General features: G+C 40.5%; 1 protein-coding gene across 1 annotated transcript in view; it reads left to right on the forward strand.

Moving 5' to 3' along the window:
* Positions 1 to 10,543, forward strand: part of pla2g15 (phospholipase A2, group XV) — a 67,201-nt gene extending 56,658 nt beyond the window's left edge. Inside the window, exons 5-6 of the mRNA XM_059992662.1 lie at positions 3,541 to 3,765; positions 7,694 to 10,543. Coding sequence (XP_059848645.1) covers positions 3,541 to 3,765; positions 7,694 to 8,214 — 746 coding nt within the window. The 3' untranslated portion in view covers positions 8,215 to 10,543. The remainder of the gene's footprint in view (positions 1 to 3,540; positions 3,766 to 7,693) is intronic.
* The last annotated feature ends 5,333 nt before the right edge of the window (positions 10,544 to 15,876 follow it).

Here is a 15,876-nt window from a genome sequence, read left to right on the forward strand (position 1 = left end):
CATCTCATGTTCTTGATATTTATTGTTGCTTTCTTTATTATTATTATTTCTCTTTGTACTTGGAAACAGAAAAACTACAGCACAATACAGGCCCTTCAGCCCACAATGCTATGCCGAATGTGTACTTACTTTAGAAGTTAGCTAGGGTTACCCATAGCTCTGTTTTTCTCAGCTCCTATCCAGGAGTCTCTTAAAAGACCCTATTGATTCCGCCTCCATCACCATTGTCGGCAGCCCATTCCATGCACTCACCACCCTCTGAGTTTTTTTTAAAACCTTGCCATCTTCTCTGTACCAGCTTCTAAGCACCTTAAAACTGTGTCCCCTCATGCTAGCCATTTCAGCCCTGGGAAAAAAGCCTTTGACTATCCACATGATCACTGCCTCTCATCATCTTATACACCTGTCAGGTCTCCTCTCATCCTCCATCGCTCCAAGGAGAAAAGGCTAAGTTCACTCAACCTATTCTCATAAGGCATGCTCCCCAATCTAGGCAACATCCTTGTAAATCTCCTCTGCACCCTTTCTATGGTTTCCATATCCTTCCTGTAGTGAGGTGACCAAAACAGAGCACAGTACTCCAAGTGGGGTCTGACCAGGGTCCTGTGTAGCTGTAACATTACCTCTCGGTTCCTAAACTCAATCCTACGGTTTAAGAAGGCCAATGCACCATATTCTGTTTTAACCACCGAATCAACCTGTGCAGCAGTTTTGAGTGTCCTATGGTCTTGGACCCCAAGATCCCTCTGATCCTCCACACTGCCAAGAGTCTTACCATTGATGCTTATATTCTTCCATCATATTTGACCTACCAAAATGAACCACCTCACACTTATCTGGGTTGAACTCCATCTGTCACTTCTCAGCCCATTTTTGCATCCTATCAATGACCCGCTGTAACCTCTGACAGCCCTCCACACTATCCACGACACCCCCAACATTTGTGTCATCAGCAAATTTACTAACTCATCCCTCCACTTCCTCATCCAGGTCATTTATAAAAATCACAAAGACAAACAGATCCCTGAGGCACACCACTGGTGACCGACCTCCATGCAGAATATGACCTGTCTACAACCACCCTTTGCCTTCTGTGGGCAAGCCAGCTCTGGATCCACAAAGCAATGTCCCCTTGGATCCCATGCCTCCTTACTTTCTCAATAAGCCTTGCATGGGGTACCTTATCAAATACCTTGCTGAAATCCATATACACTACACCTACTGCTCTACCTTCATCAACGTGTTTAGTCACATCCGCAAAAAATTCAATCAGGCTCGTAAAGCACAACATGCCTTTGAAGCCATGCTGACTATTCCTAATCATGTTATGTCTCCCCAAATGTTCATAAGTCCTGCCTCTCAGGATCTTTTCCATCAACTTACAAACCGCTGAAGTAAGACGCACTGGTCTATAATTTCCTGGGCTATCTCTACTCCCTATCTTGAATAAGGAACAACATCTGTAACTCTTCAATCTTCTGGAACCTCCCCCGTCCCCATTGATGATGCAAAGATCATTGCCAGAGGCTCAGCAATCTTCTCCCTCGCCTCCCACAGTAGCCTGGTGTGCATCTCATCCGGTCCCGGAGACTTGTGCAACTTGATGCTTTCTAAAAGCTCCAGCACATCCTCTTTCTTAATGTCTATATGCTTAAGCTTTTCAATCTGCTGTAAGTCAACCCTACAATTGCCAAGATCCTTTTCCATAATGAATACTTTGCTTCAGTATTCACTAAGTACCTCAGCTATCTCCTTCGGTTCCATACACACTTTTCCACTGTCACACTTGATTGGTCCTATTTTCTCACATCTTATCCTCTTGCTCTTCACATTCATGTAGAATGCCTTGGGGTTTTCTTTAATCCTGTCTGCCAAGGCCTTCTCATGGCCCCTTCTGGCTCTCCTAATTTCATTCTTAAGCTCCTTCTGGCTAGCCTTATAATCTTCTAGGTCACTATCATTACTTAGTTTTTTTTTAACCTTTCATAAGCTTTTCCTTTCCTCTTGACTAAATTTACAACAGCCTTTGTACACCACGGTTCCTGTACGCTATTATCCTTTCCCTGTCTCATTGGAACATACCTGTGCAGAATGCCACGTAAATATCCCCTGAATATTTGCCATATTTCTGCCGTACATTTCCCTGAGAACATCTGTTCCCAATTTATTCTTCCAAGTTCCTGGCTGATAGCTTCATATTTCCCCTTACTCCAATTCAACGCTTTCCTAACTTGTCTGTTCCTTTCCCTCTCCAATGCTTTGGTAAAGGAGATAGAATTGTGATCACTATCTCCAAAATGCTCTCTCACTGAGAGATCTGACACCTGACCAGGTTCATTTCCCAATGCCAGATCAAGGACAATAGACAGTAGGTGCAGGAGTAGGCCATTCGGCCCTTCTAGCCAGCACTGCCATTCACTGTGATCATGGCTGATCATACACAATCAGTACCCCGTTCCTGCCCTCTCCCCATATCCCTTGACCCCGCTATCTATAAGAGCTCTATCTAACTCTCTCTTGAATGCATCCAGAGACTTGTCTCCACTGCCTTCTGGGGCAGAGCATTCCACATATCCACCACTCTGGGTGAAAAAGTTTTTCCCTTATTCTTAAACTGTGGCCTCTAGTTCTGGTCTCACCCATCAGCGGGAACATGCTTCCTGTCTCCAGTGTGTCCAATCCCTTAATAATCTTGTATGTTTCAATCAGATCCCCTCTCATGATTCTAAATCCCAGTCGCTCAAATACAAGCCCAGTACCACCTCTCCTCTTGTAGGCTTATCTACATATTGTGTCAGGAAACCTTCCTGAACACACCTAACAAACTCCACCTGATCTAAACCCCTTGATCTAGGGAGATGCCAACTGATATTTGGGAAATTAAAATCTCCCACCACGCCAACCCTGTTATTACACCTTTCTAGAATCTGTCTCCCTATCTGCTCCTCGATGTCCCTGCTACTATTGGGTGGTCTATTTTTTTTTAAAAACACAAAAAAAAAACCAGTAGAGATATTGACCCCTTCCTGTTTCTAACTTCCACCCACAGAGACTCAATAGACAATCCCTCCATGACTTCCTCCTTTTCTGCAGCCGTGACTGTCTCTGATCAGCAGTGCACAGTTTGTCTTTTGCACAGTGGTTGAATGCTCAAACTGGCACGGTCTTCCGTTGATTCTATCTTGGTTTTTCTATCTTGGTTGTATTAAGCATGCCCACAACAAAATGAGCTCAGGATTGTAAATGGTGACGTGTATACTTTGAACTAATAGAATGTTTTTCTTTTTACTCGTACTACATCAAAGTTGTAGGTGTACAGATTAATATTTGTATTTTTTAATCAGAGAGCTAATTTAACTACTCAAGTAGTTATTACCTAGGTTTTTGAAAACTTAATTGTTAAACCAATCTAAAGACTAGACCACTTTAGATTAAACCAATCTAAATAATACATCTTTTTATTGGGTCTTACATGAGGGAAATGTAAAAATTTTTCTGTTCCACAGCAACAGTGAAATCCTCTTCATTCTTTATTTCCAGATGAAAATGCTCAGTTTTTCAAGGATCTGCAGGCAATGATTGAATCCATGTACAAGCAATATGGTAGTCCTGTCATTCTGATTGCGCACAGTATGGGAAACCTGTACACACTCTATTTCTTGAACCATCTGCCACAGGAGTGGAAAGACAAGTACATTAAATCCTACATCGCACTGGGGGCTCCTTGGGGAGGTGTGTCGAAGACTTTGCGAGTTCTGGCTACAGGTTGGTCATAGTAGCATGTCATTATGTAGCATGGAGAGTGCTCTTCAACTAAAAATACTGTATATGAAAGGTGAATTTCATTCACAGTAGTATTAAGTTGCTGAATAATAGCAGCTTGGTAGAGAATTGTAGGATGCAGGTCTGGTGATGAGATTCCTTTTGTGTGGTTATCAGTGTATTGTCCTCCAGGGGAGTTAAGAGGGCAATTTGTCTTCTGCCCCTATGTCCAGAGGTTAAGTGACCGGTAACATGGTGGTAAGTTGGAATGGATGATAAGTTATTTGTCTTGGGTCCAGAAATGAACAGAGTTCACAGTGTAATTTTCCATACACCTTTAAACTTAATCACTTCACAACTTCCAACGTGCCCCAGTCCTATTTGTAATGACACTACTTAATGACATGATCCTAGTTCAGGCAGATGGGGCTCGTCAGCCGGGGTTGGCAGCTCGTCTGGAAGAAGGAAACCTCTGATCTCAAGCCTCCACTGCCCCCCAGCTATACCAACTCGTGGGGAAGGCTTTGAGAGTAAATCCCACGGGCAATGGTAAAACTCGAGAGCAGGAGGCCCTGAAGCAGTGCTGCCGTGACTCCCCTGGTGCCAAGCTGTATCGATCTGTGCCATTCCTCTGGATTCATCAGCTGCGAGGAGGGTGAGAGTCTGCTGCATGGGCAACAGCTTACTCTTCATATCGTGCTGCCCTGGCTTGCATTTAGTATTCAGCTAGGACACAACCCCATGGTTAACTCCAACTAACAGAGGGCCACTAGATCCTAGCTATTTACCAAAAGAATTAACCACAATTGACATTGCCTTTTAAAGTGATTAAAAGACAATTGAATGAAAGTTGTCAGATAAACAACTCCAGGGCAGGGCCAAAAACCACCTAAATCCAAGGCCAATTTTACTGACTAGTCGGTGATCTTCAGTCCTCTGGAGATTTTGATGTGGATCTAATATTTTAAAAGTCCTGAAGTAACTGAACTCCTGGAGCAGGAAAATGAACCCCCAAAACCTTTTAACAAAGATCAGAATGCCCATGATATAACATAAGCACCTTCCTATTTATCAAGTTGCTATCATAAGATTCTTCAGTATAATAACAGTGCCCCTTCAAACCTTTTATTTTTTTTTATTGAATTTTCAAATGGTTACAGAAGGAAAAAAAATTATCAACCCTTCTCCCCCCCCTCCCCCCTAACATATCCCTGTAGAAAGAAAGAAAGAAAGAATGCCTGGATATCGGAAGATCCCCACATGCTCCATGGAGTTCATAATAGCTTTAATATATATATATTTATTTCTTTCCCCAAATGACCAATAATTTTATCTTCGGAGCACCTATATATTTAATCCTATCTTTTGTAAATAAGGGTGCCAAATTTTCAGAAATATTTCGTATTTATCTCTTAAATTATATTTTTCAAATGGAATGCAGCTAAAAGCTATATCTACTTTCATTTTCTTAATGTATGTTAAAATTCTTTTTCTTTTCACCGGTCCAATAAGCCCATTAGCATTAAAACTTTAAAAATTCAGTAAATTAGTCATTATTTTAACAGGGTTACTACAGTCTATAGTAATACCTAACTTTTCAACTTTCATAGTACCTTGGGGAATCTTTTTAAAATTCTCAGTGTTGCTATGTGTCTCCCCCCCCCCCCCCCGCCCAATTGTCCAGGCAAAGAAAGAAAGATTAAAGAAAAATAAATTATAAAGTAAAAAGATAACAAAATACCCCCCTACTAATGTTGTGAATAAAGAAAAAATACAACATTACTCCCCTCCGTTGTACGGGTCATGACAATCACCATGATTACACACGTGAATCCCGTAGCAATCGATCCGAAGTTCCCCCAGATCCCCCGTAACATAAAAAAGTATTCATAAGAGAAGAAAAAATAATATCACTACTCTCGATTAATATTTCTCAAATTTTTTACCTTTCTTCCCCTGTATCGTATAATTAAGAAAATATTTAAATATTCTTCTGTCCTTAAACATCCATCAACTCCATTCACTGTCCCTGTCTTCATCTTTAATCTGTCTCACTTTTAAATCTTTGGCTGTGGTTAGCGAATATTTGGGAGTTCTTGTGCAAATTTTTCCACATCCCGATAATCAGTAAAAGATCTTTTTCCATCATCCAAAAAAAATTATCAGGGTTGCTGGGTGGTGCAATAATAAATTTATAACCCTTTTCCCATTTAAAAAAAAAATTTTGCTGAGTTAAATTCTTTCTTTCTCTTCAAAAGGTCATAACTTATATCAGGATAGAAAAGAATTGTTTTCCCTTCTATCATCAGTGGCCCGTTTCTCTTTCTGGCACATTGGGCAGCCGCCTTCAGGATCTTTATCTTGATATCTTAAGCATTTTATCAAAATTAAAAACTTGGAAGAAATAACGGGAAACACCATTGATAGAGTGAATAAAATGGAAAATAATATTTCTGCCTGGACATCAGAAAGAAAACAGTTGTTGGGAAAAGTGGATGTACTTGAAAATTTTAACAGATAAAATAATATTAAGATGGTTGGACTTAAAGAAGGTATAGAGGGAGAGGATCCAAAAAATTTTTTTCAAAAATGGATTCTGGAGATTTTGGAAATGGAAGAAGGAACCCAGTTAATTGAAATTGAAAGGGCTCACAGAGCCTTAAGATCAAGGCTTCAAGTTGATCAAAACCCACGATCAACCTTCAAACCTTTTAATAGATATTAAAAGGATCACCACATCTGTGCGTAATTAGTTGAGTGTGGTAATGAAATCATCCTTGGAAGTAAGCATTTCAAGAAACCATTTAAATAGATAGATCTAAGAGGCCTACACAAATGGTTACAGATTAGATGTGAAGGGCACAAGTCTAACAGAGTTTGCTGTCCTGGTTGGGATACTGGGTTAGAGAAAGCTATTGTGGTCTTTGTTAAAACACTGTTGGTAAGGGTGAAAGCCATTCACTTGGCTGCAGGAAATCCTGGCTCAATGTTTTTCAAAATGGGGAAAATGAATGAACGTGAGAATGGATTGAATGTAGTAGCTGAAATGGGATGATTATTCAAAAGGGAAACAATGCACTTTGTGTTTTCCCATTTTAAATTCTTATATCCTTAATTCTCTTCACAATTTGTTTGGATATGATTCTATGCTCCTTGAGTATCCCAACAGCTGATTATGACACCAGAAGCGATTGGGTTTTCATCCAATTTAGGCAGAAATAAAACTGAAAGACAATTTGTGGATTATTAATTTTACATTGAGAAGAAGTGAGAACATTCCCACTTGCTGGAGTGTGCAGTACCTTATTGTAAAAGAAAGAATTCATTGCATCTTTTAAAAGGTGATGGTAAAGTACTTAAAACAGAAGTTGGTGAGACAGACCAATGGGGCCACACACTTGCATTGAAAGGCCTCTGCTTCAGCTACCATAAGGAAAATATTGCATGTTGTAACTGCAAAAGGACAATTCCCACCCATCTCTTAAAGATTTAAACTGGTAATCCCAAGTTTTCAGTTTGCCTTTACTGGAATCGGGGCTCTGGAAAAGCTGATTAAAAACATGGCCTACCAAAAAGTGAAAGGAACTCTGATTATTAGCTTTTGAAATGAGAAGTGAAAAAAGTTAAAGCTTTAACAGTTCCCTTTTTAGATGGGAATTTTAAATGGAAATTTTGAACTGTACTTAGGAATGTTCCACTAACAGGAACGTGAAATTTGTTATCACGAAGTGCAAATGATAGTAATAGTGTAGTTGTATTTTGGAAGCATTATAAATCCAGAAGGGAGAGGTGACAAGAAGATAGATGCAGGAGAATGCTCCAGCAAAACACCCCATCAGACAAGATACTTCTCATGAACTGTTCCAGTGCTGTAATTTTATGAATAAGCACCATTGCTATGGTTTAACTCTTCCTTTCCATAACTTTATAGGAGACAATGATCGAATTCCAGTCATCAGCCCACTGAAGATCCGTGAACAGCAGCGGACTGCAGTGTCCACCAACTGGCTTCTCCCTTACAACAACACCTGGTCAATGGACAAAATATTCATCACCACGCCCACGTACAATTACACTATGAAAGACTATCAGAAATTCTACCAGGACATCAACTTTAAAGAAGGCTGGTTTATTCGGCAAGACACTGAAGCACTGGTGTACAATTTGACTGCCCCTGGAGTTACAATTTATTGCCTGTATGGAACTGGAATACCAACACCCGAGTCCTTCAACTATGATGTCTTCCCTGATCAGGAGCCCAAAGTCATCAATGGGGAAGGTGACGGAACAGTCAACCTGCTGAGTGCTCTGAAGTGCAAGGAATGGGTGGGAAAGCAGGAAGGCAAAGTCTATATGAAAGAACTGCCAGGAAATGAACATGTAGACATGCTGTCCAACCTTTCTACAATTTCCTACATCAAAAGGGTCCTATTTAATTTGCCTCTACTATGAACTTACACTGACCGTGCTGGAAGTCAGAGGATGCTTTTATTTTGCTGAATTTTGACAGTTTTGTAATGAGTTGAGGCACTCCATTGACTGAATTCAGATGTTGTGGTTCTGTGTCGTTGCTCTCGGCCCTCACTGATGTAAAGCAATCAACTACTTTGTCTAGAGAGGGAGCTGCAGTTATTACGTGAAGTCTTCACTCCTGATGGTGCTTAGGCCGCAACTAATTTCTGGAATCGGTTGTTCATTATAATGGAGTATTGAGATGGATGATAGAGGTAAAGTGTAGAGAGGGGTTATTGTATATGATGCGATCTGGCCATAAAATAGAAATATGAAGAATTTAAAAAGTACACATAACCAAATCCCTGCAACCTTTAAATGGAACAGTAAATATGTAACTGCTCCTCAGTTTCATGAAAGTGGGTTCAAATGCAGGTCAAAAGAGTGTGCATTAATTCTGCAACACTGTAAGATCTAAACTGACAAATCTCTGCTTCCTCATGGGCCTAAGTTCACTGATTCGTTAACTCCATCCTGCAAAAAATGCAGAATGGGCAACCGAAGTGTTACGTTGATGTACTTCTGCGAAACTGGAATTGAAGTACTTTGGTAAGGAAATGTAGGGTAGGAGAACTTTAATATGGCAATTGATGATATATTGAAGTATGCTTCTTTACATTTAATCTTATCCATCTAGCAATATTAATTCTTTATAATTTTATTATACAACTTTTTTGAAAACCTCTTCCATATCTTTACCTCTTAACTTGTTTGACAAATTATGCTAAACATTAAGAATGAAACTTCCTCATTTCAAACACACTTTCTGGCAGTTTAAAAAAATATCGTCTCCAACCTTGAGTTGATGCCAATCAAAATGAAAGGGTAAATAAACGTTCCTAAGTCCTATGATTTGAGTTCAATTCCAGAAATATCTCTTTTAAAATGTTAAATTACCTTTTGCCATTAGCTTCCGTGGTTATGGCTGTTTGTCTTTAAGTTTTCCAGCCAAAATGTATAGCGAAATTATGTAGTACCTTTACTAGATACGGTATATTAAATCTGTTGTTCTGTGCCTTTTTCACTGTATTGAAGTAAACCTGTGTGATTGCCAGTGATAACAGTTAAAATATTTGGATCTAGATATTTAGACTTTGCACAAAGAATTTTGATTTGGGTGTGAAAGGGCACAGTTTCTGGTTTAACACCAATGAATTGGCTTGTACTTGTAAAAAGGGAATGAATGTTAGTAACATTAAGTGTGTGGCACTTTGTCAGTTTGAAGTTAGGGGACAAGGTCATAGGTTATTGATTACTCGATTATCGTTTGGCCAGGTGAATCACCAAAGCTCGTTTCCTTAGCTCTGCCCCTACCACAACTAAAGAAGTGTTCATGTAGGAGGAGAACTGACACTTTTGCCAAGTCTGGGGCTAATATCCTGGCTTTAGATCCTCCAATAATCTATAAATATTTGTAAACAAATAGATCTGTAGTAGAACAGGTACTTGGGATACAGTAAGATCTAGTTCTTGCAGGGCAGGGAAGAGCCATGTTCAGTATACATTTATAGAAGTTTCCAGACAATTCAAAGCCTAGATAAGTATTAGCAATTAAAATTTGGTATAAATGTTGGATGTTAACTGTTTCGTATGTAGAATTCAATACTGTAGAATATTTTAAAATTTAGGATATTAAATATAGTGGAAAATTCAAATATTTAGTTGATGCATATGACCAGTGATACCTTTATGGACATATTTTCTTAAGGCAGTTATATTTTTGATACGGGCCACTTTATTCATGACAGCAAAGTCCGAGTGTAGTCATGAGGCAGGTTATTGTGGAGATGTGAACTATTTCCACAAGCTCTGCTTTCTAGACTACTTATTCTGGTTGGGTTGTGATTGCTGATAACTGGTAGGGAAACTAACAATTTTTCTATTTCTGGTGGGGGGGGAATGGGGGAAGAAAGGTTCAGCAATTGAGCAACCCTATTGTACCTGCTGCTTTTGAAGGCCGTGCCAAAAGAGGTGTGGAAAATGCCCACTGTTGTGGATGAAGGCTCAGCTTTCCCATGCCCTCATCCAGCCCTTGGCATCGGTGTTGGGCGCGATGATGTGGAGAGGGAAATCTAATATTCACCACAAGGAAGTGAAACGTTGAAGTTAGTATTAGATCACAGTTGTATATTTCAAGCTGTCATCTGTGCCTCTGTAGTTCTCATACCCAATTCCTGTTGCCGGTAATACTCGAACCACTGCTTCTGTTTCTACTAGAATGTTATATTTTTCACTGGAAAATAAATAAATTACATCTGGAAAGCTGGTGTACTAGCATGTGTATGAAATCCACTTCTCTGGCAGTGCTTGGAAGTACAACAGTAAGATTGCAACAGTATGCATGCATTGGCTATGAGTGACCTCGTCTTTGCTAGACTCACTATATTTTCCCTAAATTGTGTCAAGGATATCGAATAGATAGAATGATTACACACCACAGCACTTTGAAGTGGATTCTGATTGGCATTCATCACAAGAGCAATTACAAACTACAAAACAATCAACTCACAAAATGCCGGTGGAACGCAGCAGGCCAGGCAGCACCTATAGGGAGAAGCACTGTCGACGTTTCGGGCCGAGACCCTTCGTCAGGACTAACTGAAAGGAAAGGTACTAAGAGATTTGAAAGTAGAGGGGGGAGGGGGAAATGCGAAATGATAGGAGAAGACCAGAGGGGGTGGGATGAAGCTAACAGCTGGAAAGGTGATTGGCGAAAGTGATACAGAGCTGGAGAAGGGAAAGGATCATGGGATGGGAGGCCTCGGTAGAAAGAAAGGGGGAGGGGGGAGCACCAGAGGGAGATGGAGAACAGGCAGAGTGATGCGCAGAGAGAGAGAGGGAAAAAAAAACAAACAACTAAATATGTCAGGGATGGGGTAAAAAGGGGAGGAGGGGCATTAACGGAAGTTAGAGAAGTCAATGTTCATGCCATCAGGTTGGAGGCTACCCAGCCGGTTTATAAGGTGTTGTTCCTCCAACCTGAGTTTGGATTCATTTTGACAGTAGAGGAGGCCATGGATAGACATATCAGAATGGGAATGGGACGTGGAATTAAAGTGTGTGGCCTCTGGGAGATCCTTCTTTCTCTGGCGGACTGAGCGTAGGTGTTCGGTCTCCCAGTCTGTGTCGGGAACAATCAGATGGTTTTGATGGATCCAAGGTGCATTGCTGTAAAGGGCCTCTGTGCAATACTTTAGAGAAACAACCCCAGCAATTGGCATCAGCACCAGAAGCTGTGTCAGAAGTATCACTCTCTCTGATCCACGGTGCCTGCCACCATTATACACTTATTTTCAGTTGGGATGAGTTTGCTTCATTTTTGTTTGTTTCAGATTAATTTTCTGATTAGTCTCATTGGGAATGGGCTGCGTTACAGCTGCTGTTCTATTCCCCAGCTACATTCAGTGATGGAGTCAAATGAGAAAATACTTCAGTGTGCTCTCCAAATCCTGTGTGTATTTCCAGAAATGCTCGATCACATTTTTCTTAAATAAATTTGTAAAGCTAAATCAACCACTTAGTCCCAATCTCCATATGCATGGAGCACCATTTTTGCTCCTTAACTCTTAAGTCTGGTTAGGGTTTTATGCATACTTTCACAGTACTTTCATCAGTTTATGAAAAATAACTCGCTAAATTAGCAGCCAGATCAGAAAAATGTTTGCTTCTGTTGGTGCAAGGCCTGTTTGTCTGTACACAGTGAAATTTATATAAAGTGACTACTTTGTATAATCCAAGCACTCAACAGTTTGGTGGCTGAGAGAAAGAGATTGCAATCCACCCCACCCCCATTAACAATGGATAATTGTATTAAAATGAATTTTCTAGCTTTCTCACCACCAGTAAAGACAATTGACATGAAGGATTACAAAAAAAACTTTGGTCCCTTGAATAAAAACCACCCACTTCTTGGCTGCCTGTTCTTGTAGGAGCCAATTTGAAATGTGGTTTTTGCATTGCTGATATGCGAAAGTAATGAGGGACTTGCTATTGGTTTCAAAATACTAAGAAACCTAACTAAATGACTACACACTTCACCCTGTATTCAAAAGAATTCCAGCAGAGTTAGACCTTGTTTTATTTCATACACATCAGGCACGTTTTTTCTTTAGATGTGTGAACCAGAGAAACCAAAATAATACTTCAGTTGGAGGAAATACTGTGTAAACTTCTCAGAAACCTCAGTAAGTACGTCACTGTAACCCAATACTCAGCAGTTCTATAGAATAGTAAAAGTACACTGCAGATGCTGTGGTCAAATCAAGACGTACAAACAAGCTGGATGAACTCGGTCTCGGCCCGAAACGTTGAATGCTCATTTCAATGGATGCTGCCCGCCCTGCTGAGTTCATCCAGCTTGTTTGTACGTCTATAGAATAGTAACTCTAGTTGATTTTCATTGGTTCTGTACAAAAGACAACAGACTTTTGCAGGTGCAAAATATAAATAAAAAGCAATTAATTAGAACATGAGATGAAGAGTCCTTAAAGTGAGATCATTGTTTGTGGGGAAACATCTCAATGGATGGGGCAAGGGAGTGTAATTATCCTGCTTTGTTCAAGAGCCTGATGGTTGTAGGGTAGTAACTGTTCTTGAACCTGGCAATGAGTCCTGAGGATCTTGTACCTTCTACCTGGTGGCAGCAGTGGGGAAAGGGCCTGGCTTGTGCGTAGGTGGTGAGGACCCCTGATTTCCTACAACACTCAGTGCAGCTATATGAAGCAATAGTTGGGAGGACTTTACCTGTGATGTACTGGGATAACTAGTGTAGGATTTTCTGTTCAAAGGCTGTGGTGTTTTCATACCAGGCTGGTGATGCCTGACCCAAGTCTATCTGCTTCTTTCTATCAGAATATAGTTCCTGTTTCTGAAACTAGAGTCGCATGTGCTGACTTGTCGAATGGTAACAGCCTGACATCTCACACAAACAAGTAATGCTTTTCTGGATCTGTGTACTAACCAAGTCTCCTACTGTCACTGTATTGTCACTCGTACTTGGCTCATAATAATTATAATGAATTGCATTTATTGATATAAACATTATCTTTTCACTGGGAACTGTCTTGACCACATCTGATTGTTCACAACCTTAATCACCAATATGGCCACAAGCAGGATGTTACCTCAAGATCCTCTGCATCACATCCACTTCTCTTATTGCCTGCCTAGACTTCAGTTCAGATGTACAAGCTTCCTGTCTAAATTTGCAGCATATTCAGTTCTGTTTCCGATTTGTATAGATAAGCTGCTGGCCAGCTGACTCCATTAGTAGAAAGTGAACAAAGTCACTGGAGAGACACTGAAGCCAGTGGATGCAAGTGTTTAATTGAGCAAAGTGGAATAATCTTGGAGGAAGAGGCCTGTTTCACCCAATATTACAGGACATTTTATAGGCTAAAGATCAAAGGTAACAGCAGGACAATGCTTCCTTTGAATTACGTTTATTTTACACACCACCTCTGCACCCACACTATAAACACCCAAATTGAATGTTAATCAGCAATATCTGGTTTCAACAGACAATAGGTGCAGAAGTAGACCATTCGGCCCTTCGAGCCTGCACCGCCATTTTGAGATCAACTGGTGTCCACAGCTCCAGGTAAACTATTGTTTGGGGCTGTATCTTAAATTTAATCTACAATCCATGTTCAGGTCTGAAGAATGGCTGTAACTGAACATATTTGTTATATATCCTGACTCTGGAATATGCCCTAACACCATCAAATTTTAAAGTTCAAGTACATCTATGTCACAATATTCTACCTTGAGATTCATTTTCTTGCAGACATTGACAGCAGAACAGATGCAATAGAATCAATGAAAAACTACACACCAAAATAGATTGACAACCAATGTGCATTAATTCTCCAGGGTGTTCAAACCCTCATCCCTCCCTCACCCCACTCCAAACATCCTCGACTTCCACATCTGGGCTCTTGTACAATGTCACTGTCACCTGGAAACGGAGATACCATAGGGTTTAAGATACTGGATCCAGAGTCACAAGACTAACAATCCTGGGATCAGAGTTATCATGACACCACCGGTTACTAAGGAATCATCCAGACAATTAATGATACCCACAAGCTATTGGTTTGTTGTGAAAAGTTCATCCCCTTCAATAGAAGAAAGCTGTCATCCTGATTTGGCCTGAAGTCAATGTAATTCGAAGCCCATCAAGGTGATCATCTCCTAAAAGCCCACTGAATTAGCCTAACAAACCATTTGACCACTATGTTCAAATAAACGATAGAACTTGACGGGCAACACTGCTGCCAGAAGCCAGTTGCAAACATCTGCATTGATGCTTTGAGGAAGCTGTTCAGAGACAATGTAGCCCTTACAGTCTCTTCCAACACTATCCCTGGATTTGCCCCCGCCCACTAGCTGGTGTCACAACAGTGGGCACTAATCGAAGCAGTCCTAGAGTTCTTCTTCACAGACTCTCCATGAAATCTTCATAGAAATTTGATTTATCAATACCTATATTCCCTCAACTGATGAAACAGTGAGGAATCTATGTCCCACCTTGTTGAGCAACATTTAGAACAGGCATTGAAATGAACACTAAATGTTCTCTGATGGGATTTTCAATGGTCAACAACAAACCAAAGAGCCTAATTCTGGAGGCTAGTTGTGGTGAGAGTGACTGACCTTAACTTCAATGCAACATTTGACTGAGTATATCAAAGATAGAATGGAGTCATTGGGCATCAACAAGAAAAAGGGTTGGAATCATACCTTAAGATGGTTTCAGGTTTTGGAGATGAATCATCCCAGCTGGAGTTCCTCAGGCAGTGTCTGAAACTTATCTTTTCCTGCTGCTTTGTCAGCGACCTTCCTTCCTTCACAAAGTTAGAAGCAGGTTCTTTCACAGACAATTGCACAATGTTCAATCCCATTTGCAAATCCTCTGCAAATTAAGCAGCCCACACCCTATATGCAGTAAAACCAATATCACTCAGGGAAGCACTAGGCAAGTAACATTATCTAACATGTTGTAGCACCAATGACCATTTCATCAATAGGCAGAAGGCAGATTTCACCATTGACCATAAACTCACAGGACAAACCTATGTCAGTAGTTACTAGAGCAGATCAGAGGCTGAGTAGAATATAAAACATTACAGCACAGTCCAGACCATATGGCCCACGATGTTAGGCCAACCTTTTAACCTACTCTAAGATCAATCAAATTCTTCCCTCTTCCATAGCCCTCCATTCTTTCTATCATCCATATGCCTAAGAGAGTCTTAAATGCCCCTAATATATCTATCAGCACCCCAGCATAACGTTCTGTGCACCCACCACTCTATGTTAAAAACAGTGACATCCCTTCCTCCAATCATTATAAAATTATGACCCACGGTATTAGCCATTTCTGTGGCAATCCACTCCATCTTTGCCTCTTACCATCTCGTACATCTCTATCAAGTCACCTGTCATCTTCCTTCACTCCAAAGCTCAAGTTGGCTCAGTCTATCTTCATAAGACACGCTCTCCAGTATGCTGTAGCATTTCCCCCACAGTCTCACCCCATCTACAAGGTACAAGTCAAGTGTGTGATGAAATGCTTGCCTGACAATTTTGGTAGTTGCAGGT

Source organism: Hypanus sabinus, chromosome 17 (genome assembly GCF_030144855.1).
Source record: "Hypanus sabinus isolate sHypSab1 chromosome 17, sHypSab1.hap1, whole genome shotgun sequence".
Lineage (NCBI taxonomy): Eukaryota > Metazoa > Chordata > Chondrichthyes > Myliobatiformes > Dasyatidae > Hypanus > Hypanus sabinus.